Genomic DNA, 18,122 nt, shown 5'->3' with positions numbered 1-18,122 from the left:
TAACACATCTCTCTCTGTCCAAGCTTTCTGTCTCCCTGTCTATGGGGTTTCTAGTTGCATTTACCAAAAACCAGGGCTATTGGTGATGTTTTAGGGCTCCTGTTATGCAGTGATTTGAGGATGTCACCATTCTAGTCACCAACAGTGGGAAGTCAACAGCCCTGTCTTCTTTTTTATTAAGCTGAAATCCAATAGAAAATGATATTTTGAATATTTTTCAGGGAGGGCAGACCTCATATCTTTTCTGGAGAATCCCATGGATGGAGGAGCCTTGCAGGTATAGCCTATACAGTTCATAGGGTTGCAAAGAGTGGGACATGACTGACACGACTTAGCATGCACAGACAGACCTCAAGCAGTGAGTTTGTCCTGTCCATCCCTTTGTCTCACGTGGAACACTTTGAGTTCCTCTTACACATAGATTTTGCCATGACTGCCTGCTTCTGGATCTGTAGCCCAACAGGCACCTGTCTAGCTACACTGTGCTATGTTTCAGATACTCGGATCTGCTGAGATGTTTCTCTTGTTTTTGAGGTCCTATTTTTTTCCCTTTATGTTTTTAAATGTTACTGATCGCTGTGTGTAGTAGAGAGGTGTCCAAGCGTGAACTTACTGCCTACTTTTACCTCCAGAATCTGAATTATTTTATCACTTATGACTCAATCTATTCAGCTTTGTAGCTACAGTTGATCAATAAAGTATTAATATTAGCCTAACTTAACAATGCTAGGGTCAAATAAAAACAACATAAAATTCATTGAAATGCCAAGTTTTGACACTTTCTCTAAAAGAAAATTTTGTGCACCTATGCAGGTAAATTTAGTCCTGTCAGTGCTAGGCATACGGGGTAAAAGTGGTCAAATTTTTTTTTAGTGGGGAAAAAACATAGATTTTAAGTATTTTTAAAGGAAAAGAAATCAAAATATAACACACATAAAAATTAAAGATGGAGGTGGACTTGCTTTTGTAAAGTCCTTTTTTTTTTCCCTTGTAAAGTTCTGTAGTAAGGGAGACAAGAATTATTAAGTATGCACATCATTTAGCAAGGAATCATACCACTGAGAAGCACTAGGAATTTTAATAACTATGGAAACAGAGAAATAGTTCCCCAGAAATAAGCATGTACTATGAGATCTTGACCCTTTAAATTCTTACCTGACTTAATTAGCATCATACATCAACACATCTATCTAAATCAGAATATTAACTTGGTTTCTATATGCTATCACAAGTGAAAAAAAAATCTGTTTGCCCTGGAATTGTATTTATTTTGCCACAAGGAAAGCAAGACCTTAGTTCTCCAACCAGAACCCCTAGAAGTGGAAGTGGAGTGTTAACCACTAGACTGCCAGGGAAGTTCCCAAATTGTAATTGATCATGACTCATCAGGACTTTATCAAGTTCTGCACATTTTTTACTAGGAATTAATTATTTCAGCTGTAGAATTTTTAAAGGCACAGTCTGGGCCTCAGAGATGTAGATCTGTACAGATATGCAAGGTAACCTTTTCTAATGCTTTAAAATTACTAACTAGGGCATGTCCCTGGAGATTCAGCTATCATCCAAACAGGAAATGTTCAATTTCAATGTTTATACTTGAGCTCCTTTTTTGTTGAATCCAAAAAAAGATTGCCGTTTGTTTTTACTTGTTTTCAAAATCCTTTTCTGTCTGAGACAGGGTCAAGTGACTAAACAGTTTAAAATAGTATTTTATTACCTTCTATCTAGTCAGGGTTTCACAGGCTTCCTGACTTGAAGCAAGCTCATGTAGCAGGCTTCATTGCAGGGGACAATGCGGGGACACACTGGGCTGCTTCACCCTCTGCAGCCTCAGATGTGATCTGACCATGGCATCCTCTCAAGAGCTGACAAGGCTTCAGTTCACTCCTTTACTCTTTCACTTAGTCATTACTGCACACCAGGGCAGCATTACAACTTTTGTGGGCTTCTTCCTCTCTAAAAGCACACTTAAAATTATACTTCATGACTGTCAGTATGATAATGCCTACCATCCAGGCGGGATTCATCATTATATATAAATTATCACTACATTTTCCTTCTCATTTGAAACAAATTCAAACTAAGCCAACTTATTTAGAAAACAAACTTATGGTTACCAAAGAGGAAAAGGCAGGGGAGGGATAAATTGGAAGTAATGGAGTTGATAGATGCACACTTTCATATAAAAAATTGATAAATAGCCAAGATTTACTGTATAGCACAGGGAACTGTTTTTGGTATAACAAACTATAATGGAAAAGAATAATTTTTAAAAGAATATAGGGAAGTATATGATGAAAGTGAAAGAAGAGAGTGAAAAGTTTGGCTTGAAGCTCAACATTCAGAAAACAAAGATCATGGCATCTGGTCCCATCACTTCATGGGAAATAGATGGAAAAACAGTGGAAACAGTGTCAGACTTTATTTTTGGGGGCTCCAAAATCACTGCAGATGCTGATTGCAGCCATGAAATTAACAGACGCTTACTCCTTGGAAGGAAAGTTATGACCAACCTTGACAATATGTTAAAAAGCAGAGACATTACTTTGCCAACAAAGGTCCGTCTAGTCAAAGCTATGGTTTTTCCCGTGGTCATGTATGGATGTGAGAGTTGGACTGTGAAGAAAGCGAAGAATTGATGCTTTTGAACTGTGGTGTTGGAGAAGACTCTTGAGAGTCCCTTATACCGCAAGGAGATCCAACCAGTCCATTCTAAGGGAGATCGATCCTGGGTGTTCATTGGAAGGACTGATGCTAAAGCTGAAACTGCAATACTTTGGCCACCTCATGCGACGAGTTGACTCACTGGAAAAGACTCTGATGCTGGGAAAGTTTGGGGGTGGGAGGAGAAAGGGACTACCGAGAATGAGATGGCTGGATGGCATCACCGACTCTGTGGACCTGAGTTTGAGAACTCCAGGAGTTGGTGATGGACAGGGAGGCCTGGCGTGCTGTGATTCATGAGGTCGTGGAGAGTCGGACACGACTGAGCAACTGAACTGAACTGAACTGATATGTATATGTGTGTACATACCAAATAAGCCTAAATAGTTTTATATCTTTATAAAACTCATTGAAAAATGCCAAGTTTTGACACTTCCTCTAAATGAAAAATTTGTGCAACTAATCAGGTAAACTTAATCTAGTGCTCCCAATGTTAGGCATGGGGTAGAGTGGTCAAATTTTTTTAATGGTGGAAAAATCAAAGATTTTTAGAGGAAAAGATAGCAAAAAATAACATACACAAAAATTTAAAAAATGGAGGTGGACTTGCCCTTGTAAAGTTCTGATACCAGGGGAAATTTTTCTTGAGATGTGCCAGAGCCCTTTTGCAGTGCCATGCTCAGTTGCGTCTGACTCTTTGCGACCCCATGGACTGTAGCCTGCCAAGCTCCTCTGTCCATAAAATTTTCCAGGCAACTGGAGAGGGTTGCCATTTCCTACTCCAGACGATCTTCCCCACCCAGGGAGCAAACCTGCTTGTCTCCTGTATTGGAATGCAGATTCTTTACCACCGCACCACCTGGGAAGCCCATCATATATACATACATATGGTGGCTCACATGGTGTCTGCCTGCAACGCGGGAGACCCAGGTTCAATCCCTGGATAGGGAAGATCCCCTGGAGAAGGACATGGCTACCCACTCTAGCATTCTTGCCTGGAGAATAGCATGGACAGAGATGCCTGGCAGGCTACACAGTCCATGGGCTTGCAGAGTTGGAAAGGACTGAAGGACTAACACTTTCACATATATATACCAATCACTTTGCTCTACACTAGAAACTAACACAATCTTATAAATCAACTTTGCTTCAATAAAAAATTCAAATTAAAAACATTTTCTTGGGCCCCTATTGTATGCTGTCAACTTGGCCTAATGGATAAGGCACTCCTGTTGAGGGCCCACACTGTTCTAAGAGTTGCAGCCCTAGACAAAAACACAGTGTCTTCATGGAGCTTATGTTTTACGAAGTGGGAAGCAGATAATAAAAGTACATTCAGCTTGAGAGTCAGTTATAACTGTTAAAGGCAAAGGGCAGATAAGGAGAACAGAGAGTGTTGAGTTGGGGCGACAACATAGAGTGGACAGGGAAGGCTTCACTGGGAAAGTCTTCATCAAAACAGGCATGCATTTGGTAGAAGCACTGCTGAAGATGAGGAATCAGCACCAAGAACAAATTCCAGCCGCAACGCTCCATAAAGCGTCGCTCTCGAAGTTACGTATTCCCGACGCCTCTATGCGAGCCCGAAGAAGGTCACTAGAAACCAGTGCCTGCGGCTGCAGGCTCCATTTTGCTTCCTGGCATCAGGTAGGCGGAGTCTATTCCTCGCTCACATGTTTCCAGTGGGTCAGACTGGATGCCGCGTGAACGGCAACGGGGCCCGGTGGCGGGGGAGGAGCATTGAGGACCAGCCCAGGTGGGAGGAATCAGGGCGGCCAAGGATGCCCTCACTCAAGATGGCGGCGCAAGGCTCGCGCTTGGTCCCGACAGGCGGCGCGCGTGTTCACGCTGCATAGGCGGCCCTGCGCTCTGGGGGGCGGGTCCACAGCGCGGCCTGCGGCCCAGTCTGAAGTCTCGGCCGCGGCGGCTGCCGCTCACGTCGTCGTCACCACTCCAGGACAGTGGAGGGGAAGATGGAGCCGGCCACCGTCGCTGCCGACAGCGGGGACCGGGCGGGGGCCCCGGCTGGCTTAGGCCTGTCGGCTTCCCAGCGTCGGGCGGAGCTGCGGCGGAGAAAGCTGCTCATGAACTCGGAACAGCGCATCAACCGAATCATGGGCTTTCACAGGCCCGGGAGCGGCGCGGGTGAGAACCGCCCGTCCCCACAGTCTCAGTCTCCTGCCCATCCCTTTTGAGTCTCGGGGATCATTCTTCCTTTCCCTCCTCCACCCCTTGACTTCTGACCAAGCCTGCTCTCTGACCTCTCCTCGGGCCCCGCCCGTTTGATGAGGTCCCACGTTCCCGCTTCTTCCCCGCAGGACGTTTCTCGTCTCTCTCCCGTTTTCCGCCGCAAACTGCAATGCTCTCGATCCTGAGACCCTCGGCCATGGTACCCTCTGCGCCCTCACCCTGAGGCGGCCCCAACGCCCCCGTCACACCCTCGCCTCTCTTGAAGGGCGCGCATTTTATTCCCAGGTTGCGCTACCTACCTGCCCGTCAGGAAGATTGCCTGCCTTTCTTTCCCTTGTAAATGCTTTCCCTTCCAGTGCCTTCCCTATCGTCTGCCTTCTTTTTCCTCTGTCGGCCCCCATGAGCTTGTCTTTACTGAACTGCCCCTCTCGTTCGTCCGACGTGAATCACGGACCCATATCCTGGTGTCTGTGTGCGGTGCCCTTAACACTGTCATCTGCAGGCTTTCTTAAACAGGTGAAAAAAATTGGAGTGACCATTCTTTAAAGACCCAACAAGGGAAACATCCCCATCTGAGGCCTTATCTCGTAATGTGCAGAGATTGACATAAATGATGTCAGGAACTGCCTTCAACACTTGAAAGGAGTTCCTCATTTCTCCCCCAATGACATGTACAATGGGTTTCTTAAAATTTTTTTTCCCCTGTATTTACTGTACACTCTTAAATTTCCATTTAGTGTTGCCTCTAATATTTGGCCTTCTGTCACTGGCTGCAAGTTCCTTAGATCCTTGTGACTTTTGCTCGGTGGGGCTTTAGATATATAACTGAATTTTTAGACAGTTCACAGATTTGCCACTGAAAACTGCCAAGAGAGGTAAGAGCTGTATTTCAAATTATAAACAATTGTTAGGAGACACATTTTCTCCTTTAATGGTTAATAGCAGAATATTCTTTCCTAAAGCATTTTCTTTGTTCTTTTGATTTGAGATTTTCATTTTATCTGTCATTAAAGGTTCCCCCGCCCTTTGTTTTGTTTTAAGCCAGAACAGCATCCTAAAACTGCTGAAGTACCTTCTGATGTCTGCTAGATTACAGTAGGAGGGTTACGCAAACCGGTAGCAGTAGGCTATGCCACACCCTATGCTGGTTGGCCTCTGGATTCAGAAATGTAATATTAAAAATAGTGGTTTTGGAAAATCTCCGTTCCTAACTCTTTCCCAACTTGTCTATTAGCTTTATCTTCTGTCCCCAAAGTTTGGGTTATATCCTCTGAAAGAATACTTTTTGACATTTTGTGTGTGCAGAGGAAGGAATTTGTTTCTTTATGAAGGATCTGTATTCAGAGGCTGCCAAATTTTAGCTCTAGTGGCATATTTTTAAATATTAATAAGAAAGATGTTGGCCAGTATGTAATACTTAAAGCTTCTAAATTTCTCTTCTCAGAAGAAGAAAGTCAAACAAAATCAAAACAGCAGGACAGTGATAAACTGAACTCCCTCACCATTCCTTCGGTTTCAAAGCGAGTAGTGCTGGGTGATTCAGTCAGTACAGGAACGACTGACCAGAGTGGAGTGGCCGAAGTAAAGGGATCTCAGCTGGGAGACAAACTGGACTCTTTCATTAATCCTTCTGAGTGCAGTAATGATATAAGCCTTGAGCTCCGGCAGCGGAACAGAGGGGACCTGACAGCAGACTCTGTCCAGAGGGGTTCTCGCCATGGCCTGGAACAGTACCTCTCCAGATTTGAAGAAGCAATGAAGCTAAGGAAACAGCTGATTAGTGAAAAGCCCAGTCAAGAAGATGGAAATACAACAGAAGAATTTGACTCTTTTCGAATATTTAGATTGGTGGGCTGTGCTCTTCTTGCCTTTGGAGTTAGAGCTTTTGTTTGCAAATATTTGGTAAGAAACAGTGGAAAATGAAAACTGGTTGTACTAATGAGTGCTTTTAATCCATAAGATTCATTTCAAATATTAATGTAATATTTGTGATCCATGTGACTGGAGATGTGTTATAAACTGCTGTTTGCCTTAGGTACAGAATGAAGTGTTCCAGTTAAATCCAGAGCCTGATAATAATGCTAAAATCTTTTTATATGCTAAGTACCATTCTAAGTGCTTTACATATATTAATTCGTTTAACCTCATCCTTATGAGCCAGGTATCATTTGAATCTGTTTTGTAGATGAGGGAATGAAGACTCAGGTGAAATCATTTGTACAGGGTCACATTACTAAGTGACAGCTGGGATTAAACCCAGGCAGTTTCATTCCAAAACCAAAGGGTAAATTACCTTCATATCCTATATATTAATTACTGCTTTTCAGATAACTTGAAGTACTAAAATGCAGTTTTGGTCCTGAACATGATGTAATTTTTTTAGGGCTCAGAGGCATTCAGCACTTTATAATGTTGTACTGTTACTATAATAGCAGTCCATCGTGTACCCTTACATGCCAGTGGCTGTTCAGTGAAAGGTAGGACGTGTTTTACAGTATGTGAACTGTTTTACAGTATGTGAAGAAAAGGAGAAAAGCACAACTGTTAGTTCAGTGTCTTGCTCTTTGAGGTGTTTCCATTCTGTAGATATTTTAAGAATACCTACCAAGTACCAGGCACATAAGTACATTTTCAGATAATTAAGGTTAATGTTATGAAGCAAAAAATTCTCTTTATGCCAGTTTTTTCTTAAAGAGAATTCTGTTGAACAGATTTTATTTTTTTCTGATGATAAATTGTCATTGTTGCTTTCAGTATTTAGTGAGATGTATAGCTGCTTTTTTCCACTTTTATCTAAAGGCCTCTGCACTTCCCTGTTTTTAAAATTAATGTCCTATTTTTGTGCCTCATTTTGTTTGAGGCTTTTTGGGTTTCTGTGCTTTTTTCTTGCTGTCGGATTTTCAACTGTTAATCACTGCTCTTACTATTCTTGCAGTTAGTAATGCTTGCTCCTTTACTCCTTTCATGATATTTTAGTTTTAGAAATAAATGTAACTGAAGTATTATTTTGATGTTTTCTGTTTTATTGTGTGATAAGCGAGATAACCAAGCTATTTTATCTATAATAAAAACACCTCATTATTTGAGGGCCAGAGATGAGTTCATTTCTTGCCCCAAAGTGTGACTGAGGTAATGTATGGCATCTGTTTTGAGTACTGAGCCTTTCAGATGTGCTTTCAAATTATCAGTTAATTACCTCTAAATGAGAGGGACGTTTCTGCATGATGTATTATACATCAGTGGCCACCAAACACTTTCAATTACTTAAAAGGTCAATTTTTGAGAGAGAAGACATTTTGCGGAATATCAAAAGAGTGCCCTCCGTCATAGAATACAACTTGAGAAACATGCTTATGTTAAGGAAATCAGATCTCTGTATTTGTCACCCCTTTGCAGAAACAAGACTGCTTTCAGCCACTAAAATTTAATTTTTATTACAGTTTTTTTGCTTGGAATTTTATCACTGCTGTTAGTCTGATTTATTGTGATTTGAATGATTATGTTGGAAATATGTAACTTTATCTTCTGTCTTCACAGTCCATATTTGCTCCATTTCTTACTTTACAACTTGCATACATGGGACTATACAAATATTTTCCCAAGGTAAATTAATTTTTTTTTCTAAATTGGGTGATATATTTAGATTGATTAATGACTAGATGATTTTAAGAACTTTTTAAAAAGTATTTATACTTACAGTTTAAATCGGTGCTATTCAGATTTGTTTGGCTCACCACTGTGGATCTTCAAACTATTTGTTTCTGTTTGTACTAAGTTCAGTTCAAAAAGGAATTAGAAACTTTGATAGCAGTTTGACATTGCCGTAACATTTTTATTATATTTTACGAAAAATGTTAGTCCACAATGGACTTGGGGAAAAGCCTCATTACAGAGTTTGAATAGTACTTGTCTAAGAAAGTGTTTAACTTAATTACTTAGTAAATTTAGAAATATATTTTGTTTCTGATAGCGAAATTTAATTTAAACGTGGCTTCAGTTATCTCCAGTTAGTGTGGTTCTTACTGAGTGCTTAGTAACAGTGCGCTTTATCTTTAATGCCAAGGGTCTGATAACCTGCAAAACACACTTGGCCATACTTAGCAGAATTATGAGGAGTATCAGTGTTGACCTGTTCTACCTGACTAGAGTTATACTATGGGACTTGGCTTGCCAATATAGAAGATAAGCTTATTTGAGTAATTGTGTTTTGTGTGAGACTTTTGCTAAAAAATGGCTACTTGACTGTTTGCTTAGTCATTTGCAATGCACTGACAGACCTCATGTGTGTGTTTAATAGATCTGAAACATATTTTTGAGGGGTCATATAGTCAAATACTCAAAGTAAGAGTAAAGAAGGATAAGTAATTTCATTTTTTAATTGAAATGTTCTTATGATATAAATATATATATATTTATTGATCCTCTCCAAGAATATAATTTTAATTAAAACATTTGTTGAAACATTTGCCCTTGAAACATTGATTTTTGTTTTCCAATAGTAAAAGTTTGGAAGCAGCCTAAATGTCTACTAATAGGTGACTAGTTTAAAAAAATTATGGTGTATCCATTCAGAATGATAAAGGTCTCCATGTGCTGATAATGGTAGCTTGTCAAGAAATACTAAGATAAAAATACAGACCAGCATCTATAGTACACTCCTTTTATTTGTAAAAAGGAGGAAAGTTATATGTATTTGCTTTTGCTAGTGTATGTGTAAAGAAACTCTGGCAGAATATTACATGAAATTATTAACAGTGGTTATTTATGATAGAGTGTATATCGGTTACTAGGTAAATGGACGAGTGAAAAGGGAGATTAGTGTACAATTTTAACAAAACATTTTGCTGTAACAGGTTTCAACAGAAAAATCGAAAGAATTATGCAGTTAACACCCGTTTAGTTACCACCTAGATTCTGTAATGAAAATTTCATTGTATTTGTCATATATTTACTCAGCTTTCTATACATCTTCAAAGCATCACTTTTTAGAAATCCATTTTTCTTTTTTTGGTGCATTATAAAGTATGTTGTAGATGAAGACATCAGCATATTTTTCCACTACACATTTCAGTTTACATATCAATCAACATTTCAGTGTTTCTTTATGGTTCTTTATTCTGAGGTAAAATTTTCATACATTGTAATGCTCAAGTCTTTATTACACCTTTAATGAGTTTTGACAACCTTTGAAACCCAAATCCTTTCAAGATTTAGAACATTACTGTCAGGAAGTTCCACCATGCTGTATTCTAGGCAGTCCCAGCCCCTGCACCATGAAGTTCTGATTTTCTTTTTCCTACCATAGATTAATTTTAGCACTTAATATAAATGGGATTGTTCCAGTACATCCTTCTTCATGCAAGGCTTCTTACATTCTGCATTGTATTTTTGAGATTCATCCATATTGTTGAGTGCATCAGTAGAATCGTTGCCTTTTTTTTTTTTCTGAGTAATACTCCATTGACTGAGTATATCCACTTACTTATCTAATTTTCCATTGATGGGCATGACTAAAGCAACTTTCTTGAATGAGTTTTTTGTGGACATAAGTTTTGATTTCCTGTGGATACTACAGCTTTTTATATTTAAAATTTTTTTGAACTGTGTGATTGGATTTGGTGATACCGAATCATTAAATGAAAATTCAGCCTTGAATCTCTTGAAGAATGAGACTAGAAAATTATACTAGGAAATAAATGTTTAATGAATAAATGTTTGTATCTTATTGCATAGGGCTTTGCTGATGACTCAGGTGGTAAAGAATCTGCCTGCAATGCAGGAGACACAGGAGATGCGGGTTCGATCCCTGTTTTGGAAAGATCCCTGCAGAAGGAAATGGCAACCCACTCCAGTATTCTTGCCTGGAAAGTCCCATAGACAGAGGACCCTGATGGGCTACAGTCCATAGGGTCACAGAGTTGGATATGACTAAGCTTGTGCGCGTGCACACACACACATCCTATTACATATGAAATCAAACGTGAATTCTTTGCATGGCAGTTAGGGTTGACTCTATAGAATGTTCCTTTGATTCTATTACAAATTGTTGACTGTCCTCCAGAACATCTATCACTTTTCTGACTTTTGTTGTCATGAAACTTATCCTGTTTTTGTCTTAAACTTTTGTATATATCTTAAATTATTATTTATATCCTAACCTCCAAGATAGGACTTTTTTTTAAACTTTTGATAGCAAGAATGGTGTCTTTTCCTTATTGCCGAGCAGTTGGTTCCTTTACATGTTATGTGCTCAGTAAATGTTTGTTAATATATTGTTGATTGATGTCTTAAAACTTCATTAACAGTTTTGAAATCAGTTAGGCAAAAATAACAGCACTGATGTTTTTTATAGAGCTTAAGTAGTCTTCTGAAAGCTGTAATATTTATTTAAGTCTTTCTTTCTCTATGCAGAGTGAAAAGAAGATAAAGACAACAGTACTAACAGCTGCACTTCTATTATCTGGAATTCCTGCTGAAGTGATAAATCGATCAATGGATACTTACAGCAAAATGGGCGAAGTTTTCACAGATCTCTGTGTCTACTTTTTTACTTTTATCTTTTGTCATGAACTGCTTGATTATTGGGGCTCTGAGGTACCATGACGCCTGCAGAACTCAGGAAGAAAAGCTTACAAAAAATGATTTCTATATTGCAGTGTCTTTAAAGGAAGAATATTGGTTTACACCTTCATGTAATTCTTTTACTTTTGGGGTTTGTAAAACCACTTGATTAGGAATGGAATGACTAGTTACCTGACTAGAAAGGATTGAGTTTGTATTAATACTGATGCGATGATTAGAATACCAGTGTCAGTAATTGATTTTTCTTGTTTGATTAGAGTTCCTAGTCTACACTTTTTCCTAACTTCTCAGATTTGTGATTTATCTTTTGGGAGCTGAGCTTGTGCTTAAGAGGGCAGATGAATGTGGTCTCAGCCAGTCCCAAGAACTGCATCTTATATTTGTATTGTTCTGTCCTAAGAAATGGAGCCATCTTAAAAATAAAATGGAAGAACTCAAATTGTTAAGTTTGCACATTTTAACTTATAAGAGTTGCATAAGGTAACCATGTTGAGTCAGTATTTTCATTTTTATTCCAGCACAAATATTTAATGGAGGAAATGATTAAGATTCATACATGTGAAATTAATAGGTATTTATGAAATCTTTCTGAAAATTTTTATTAGCAAACTACAAAATTGGAAATTTTTACTTTTGAGTTTTAGATTTTCAGAAGTATTTTTTTTAACCAGTAGAATAGAATGATTAGATATAAAAATGGGCTTTGAAAAATTAACTGAGGAATGCAACCCAATAGGAATACATCCTTTTTTTAACTAACTTAACATTGTCATTGGAGAAGGCAATGGCACCCCACTCCAGTACTCTTGCCTGGAGGATGGAGGAGCCTGGAAGGCTGCAGTCCATAGGGTCGCTGAGGGTTGGATACGACTGAATGACTTCACTTTTACTTTTCACTTTCATGCATTGGAGAAGGAAATGGCAACCCACCTCAGTGTTCTTGCCTGAAGAATCCCAGGGACGGGGGAGCCTGGTGGGCTGCCATCTATGGGGTCGCACAGAGTCAGACACGACTGAAGCGACTTAGCAGCAGCAGCAGCAACACTGTCATATTTGGAAGGTTTGTCTTAAAAGAGTATAAAGCATTAAGTGTAATGTCATTTGGTATTACATTTCCCTAGTTTTTTGTATGGTCTGTTTGCTTAATTCTTGTGATATTAAAAACACACATGCCTTTTTTTTTTTTTTACTCACAAAGTCTTTTTATTTTGAACCACAATAATGAACAATAAGTATAGCACTTTAAGCCTATTCCTCTGATTCAGAGTAAGATTACAAGCACACATTTTTCCCTAAGTCTATAGAAATCTAATATCTAGAGGATTAGATAGCATTCTTGAATTTGTCACTCTCTCCCCAGTCACTGGGAAGGCATTTGGGGTTTTTGATTACATGTTTTATTTCTCCATTTTGTCACTTTACATATGCGCAGTTTTTGTATTTGTAGATCGTTATCAAATGTATTTCAAAGAGAAGACATGAGTTTGCTTAAGTGTGTTGAATTTGTATCAAATGGAGATGGAAGTTTATTAGTGTTTGGAATTATTAAGAAGAATCTTTTTACTTAGAAATTTTAGGGATCTGAAATGTTTATGAGTTAAAACTAGTTTGACAAGAATGGTTGTTGAGAGGTGACATCTTTGACCAGTGGCTTTTTAGTCTTATTAGTTGTATAAATGGACATGTGGACACAGTTGCTACAAAAAACGATAGTTATAAGATTCAGGCCTAGGGTAATTAGAATCAACATCTGCTTTGGAAACCAGGTCAGTTTGTTAAATAAGTGATGTATTGGAGACAGGGTGGACTATGATTACTTCTTTCATCTCTGCTAATAGGAAGCAACAGTTTGAACTGGACATGGAACAACAGGCTGGTTCCAAATAGGAAAAGGAGTACGTCAAGGTTGTATATTGTCACCCTGCTTATTTAACTTATATGCAGAGTATATACATCATGAGGAACGCTGGGCTGGAAGAAGCACAAGCTGGAATCAAGATTGCCGGGAGAAATATCAATAACCTCAGATATGCAGATGACACCACCCTTATGGCAGAAAGTGAAGAGGAACTCAAAAGCCTCTTGAGGAAAGTGAAAGAGGAGAGTGAAAAGGTTGGCTTGAAGCTCAACATTCAGAAAACAAAGATCATGGCATCTGGTCCCATCACTTCATGGGAAATAGATGGGGAAACAGTGGAAACAGTGTCAGACTTTATTTTTTTGGGCTCCAGAATCATTGCAGATGCTGATTGCAGCCATGAAATTAAAAGACGCTTACTCCTTGGAAGGAAAGTTATGACCAACCTAGATAGTATATTAAAAAGCAGAGACGTTACTTTGCCAACAAAGGTCCGTCTAGTCAAGGCAATGGTTTTTCCCGTGGTTATGTATGGATGTGAGAGTTGGACTGTGAAGAAAGCTGATCGCCGAACAATTGATGCTTTTGAACTGTGGTGTTGGAGAAGACTCTTGAGAGTCCCTTGGACTGCAAGGAGATCCAATCAGTCCATTCTAAAGGAGATCAGTCCTGGGTGTTCATTGGAAGGACTGATGCTAAAGCTGAAACTCCAATACTTCGGCCACCTCATGCGATGAGTTGACTCACTGGAAAAGACTCTGATGCTGGGAAAGGTTGGGGGCGGGAGGAGAAGGGGACGACAGAGAATGAGATGGCTGGATGGCATCACCGACTCGATGGACGTGAGTTTGAGTGAACTCTGGGAGTTGGTGATGGACAGGGAGGCCTGGCGTGCTGTGATTCATGGGGTCGCGGAGAGTCGGACATGACTGAGCGACTGAACTGAACTTCAAGAACATAGAAATTCTGTAAACTTGCCATGCATAATATGCTGTGGCATAAAAAGCCAATTAGGATTATCATGTGAATGTAATCTTTTTAAAGGAAGTTAGAAATGAAGTATCTGGGAAAGGGCTCTGGCCTGGGTGTCAGATACCTGAGTTCTGGTGCCAGTTTAGATTCCAAAAAGATTAGTGATCTGGAATTGAATTTGTTTCCCACGTCTCAGTGGCCTCACTTAAGAAATTTGAGAAAGTGACAAAAAAATCTGTTCCAGCTTTATCATTAAGTTCTTCATGGCCTCATCCAGTTCCCTGGCTTCAGATACCAGATACAGAAGGACCTTGAATTAGGGTGGTTTGACTTAGAATTTTTTGATTTTATGATGGTATGAAAGTGACACATTTGTTAAAAACCGTACTTCAAATTCTGAATCGTGATCTCTTCTTGGGCTAGCCATCTCAATGGTAGAGGGCTGCAGCTCCCAGTCTGCCACTCCATGATGATCCACTTAAACATTTTATTCCCATAAGCCATTCTGCTTTTAACTTTCAGTGCAGTTCAGCTAATTCACTCAGTCATGTCTGGCTCTTTGCAACCCCACGGACTGCAGCACGCCAGGCTTCCCTGTCACCAACTCCCAGAGCTTGCTCAAACTCATGTCCATTTAGTCGGTGATGCCATCCAACCATCATCATCCCCTTCTCCTCCCACCTTCAATCTTTCCCAGCATCAAGGTCTTTTCAAATGAGTCAGTTCTTCGCATCAGGTGGCCAGAATATTGGAGCTTCAGGTTCAGCATCAGTCCTTCCAATGAATATTCAGGGCCGATTTCCTTTAGGATTGACTGGTTTGATCTTGCAGTCCAAGGGACTCTCAAGAGTCTTCTCCAACACCACAGTTCAAAAGCATCAATTCTTCAGCACTCAGCTTTCTTTATGGTACAACTCTCACATCCATACATGACTACTGGTAAAACCATAACTTTGAGTAGATGAACTTTTATTGGCAAAGTAATGTCTCTGCTTTTTAATATGTTGTGTCATAGCTTTTCTTCCTAGGAGCAAGCGTCTTAATTTCATGGCTGCAGTCACCATCTGCAATGATTTTGGAGCCCAAGAAAATAAAGTCTGACACTGTTTCCATTGTTTCCCCATCTATTTTCCATGAAGTGATGGGACCAGATGCCATGATCTTAGTTTTCTGAATGTTGAGTTTGAAGCCAACACTTTCACTCTCCTTTTTCATCAAGAGGCTCTTCAGTTCCTCTTCGCTTTCTGCCTTAAGGGTGGTGTCATCTGCATGTCTGAGGTTATTGATATTTCTCGTGGCAAATTTGATTCCAGCTTGTGCTTCATCCAGCCTGGCACTTTGCATGATGTACTCTGCATATAGGTTAAATAATCAGGGTGAGGTTGGATTAAAGATTTACTGAGCATGGCCCTGCCCATCAGAACAAGACCCAGTTTTCCCCACAGTCTCTCCCATCAGGAAGCTTCCGTAAGCCACTTATCCTTATTCATCAGAGGGCAGATAGAATGAAAACCACTATCATAGAAAACTAACCAAATTGATCACATGGGACCACAGCCTTATCTAACAATGAAACTATGAGCCATGCTGTGTAGGGCCACCCAAGATGGACAGGTCATGGTAGGTTCTGACAAAATGTCGTCCTCTGAAGAAGGCAATGGCAAACCACTTCAGTATTCTTGCCTTGAGACTCCCATGAACAGTATGAAAAGGCAAAAAGATAGGACACTGAAAGATGAACTCCCCAGGTTGGTAGGTGCCCAATATGCTACGGCAGAAGAGTGGAGAAATAACTCCAGAAAGAACAAAGAGACAGAACCAAAGTGAAAATAGCGCCCAGTTGTGGATGTGACTGGTAATGGAAGTAAAGTCTGATGCTGTAAAAAACAATATTGCATAGGAACCTGTAATGTTAGTTCCATAAATCAAGGTAAATTGGAAGTGGTCAAAGAGGAGATGGCAAGAGTGAACATTGACATTTTAGGCATCAATGAACTAAAATGGACTGGAATGCGAATTTAATTCAGATGACCATTATATCTACTACTGTGAGCAAGAATCCCTTAGAATAAGTGGAGTGGCCCTCCTAGTCAACAGAAGTCCGAAATGCAGTACTTGGTGCAATCTCAAAAATGACAGGATGAATCACAGCACACCAGGCCTCCCTGTCCATCACCAACTCCCGGAGTTCACTCAAACTCATGTCCACAGAGTCGGTGATGCCATCCAGCCATCTCATTCTCGGTCGTCCCTTTCTCCTCCCGCCCCCAACCTTTCCCAGCATCAGAGTCTTTTTCCAGTGAGTCAACTCGTTGCATGAGGTGGCCAAAGTATTGCAGTTTCAGCTTTAGCATCAGTCCTTCCAATCCACAGTAGCTCTGTTCAAAACCTAGGAGTCATCTTTATTCCTCCCCTTACCAGTGCATCTCACACCCTTTTTATCAGTTAGTGTTTGGAAAGCTGCCTGGGGAATACATCCAGAATCTGACCACTTTTCATTGTTCCACAGTTTACATCTTTGGTAGTTTCCTGTTTCTTTTAGACTGAAACCTACACTCCTTAACCTTCAGGCCACAAACAAGCAATTTACAATGGCTCTGATACCTGACTCCTTGATGTCCATTCTGTCAGATACTGGCTCAGGCTCTCCTTACCCTTGGCATGGACTGCCCTGCTGCCACAAGTGGCCTGTCTTGGAGTCTTAACTTTTTGATTTCATTTTCTAAAAATTCAAATTTATTGAGGTAAGATTTACATACAGTAAAACACACCAATTCAAAACATATAGTTCAGGGAATTTCTTTTCCGTCCAGTGGTTAGAACTTTGTGCTTCTACTGCAGGGGATCCAGATTGATCCCTGGTTGGGAACTAAGATGTCCCTTGGGCTGTGGCATGGCCAAAGTGTACAGTTCAATGAATTTTGACATACTTCCATGCAGTGATTACCACAGTGAAGATATGGAACTTTTCTATCATCCTTATGTGTAAGAACATAAAATCGTACAAAGACATGTAAAGTAAATGAGAGCCTGTCTCCAACTTCTTTATAGATTTCTGTTAAAAAGACTCAACATTTCAGCATGTGTTCCAATAGGTGAGTCATTTTCCACTTTGATTGGGTTGTACTTCAGAAGTACCTGAGAAGCTTGAAAATTCCCAATGCATAGGAGGGACTCCAGACCAATCAAATCAGAATATCAGAATGGAACACATGCATCCGTATGCATTTAAGCTCCCAAGCGCAGACAATGTTAAGAACCATGATATATATATATATATATATATATATTTTTTTTTTTGTGGCTCCTCGTGGCATGTGGGACCTTAGTTCCCTGACCAGGGATCCCAACCTGGACCCCTGAATTGGAAGCACTGGAATGCTTCCAAGAGAGCCCTTATAATCTTGTGTACAGATGTTTAGCTCTTCCTCCTGTTCACTGAGTTAACTCCTTTAAAGTCTTCAAATCTTACTTCGAAGGTCACTTCCTCAGGGAACTCTTTTTTCTGAATTTTGCTCTTATGGTAGAATCTCTTTCCTGTTGCAAAACTTCTGCAAGTGTTTGTATTAACGTCTATGTATGCCACTGGGCTTCCCTGGTGGCTCAGACAGTAAAGAATCTGCCTGCAATGCGGGAGACAGGGATTCCATCCCTGGGATGGGAAGATCCCCAGGAGAAGGAAATGGCAACCCACTCTAGTATTCTTGCCTGAGAAATCCCACAGACAGAGGAGCCTGGCGGGCTGCATACAGTCCCTTGGATCGCAAAGAGTCAGACACGACTGAGCAACTTTCATTTCGCTTCATGTCTGCCACTACATTGAAAGCTCATTGGAATCTAGGACATACCTGACACG

At 40.1% G+C, this 18,122-nt stretch overlaps 1 protein-coding gene across 1 annotated transcript; it reads left to right on the top strand.

Moving 5' to 3' along the window:
* Positions 1-4,527: 4,527 nt before the first annotated feature.
* CAMLG (calcium modulating ligand) lies at positions 4,528-11,875 on the top strand. The gene is made up of 4 exons (XM_055430713.2): positions 4,528-4,809; positions 6,299-6,756; positions 8,392-8,457; positions 11,266-11,875. The coding sequence occupies exons 1-4, from the start codon at positions 4,638-4,640 to the stop codon at positions 11,455-11,457; spliced, it is 888 nt and encodes a 295-aa protein (XP_055286688.1). The 5' UTR covers positions 4,528-4,637; the 3' UTR covers positions 11,458-11,875.
* The last annotated feature ends 6,247 nt before the right edge of the window (positions 11,876-18,122 follow it).

This window comes from Moschus berezovskii, chromosome 8 (genome assembly GCF_049115385.1).
Source record: "Moschus berezovskii isolate FMDL1 chromosome 8, NW_MosBer_1.0, whole genome shotgun sequence".
In the NCBI taxonomy this organism is placed as follows: domain Eukaryota; kingdom Metazoa; phylum Chordata; class Mammalia; order Artiodactyla; family Moschidae; genus Moschus; species Moschus berezovskii.
Note: the sequence above shows the minus strand (reverse complement) of the source record. Positions and strands in the feature narration are given on the sequence as shown.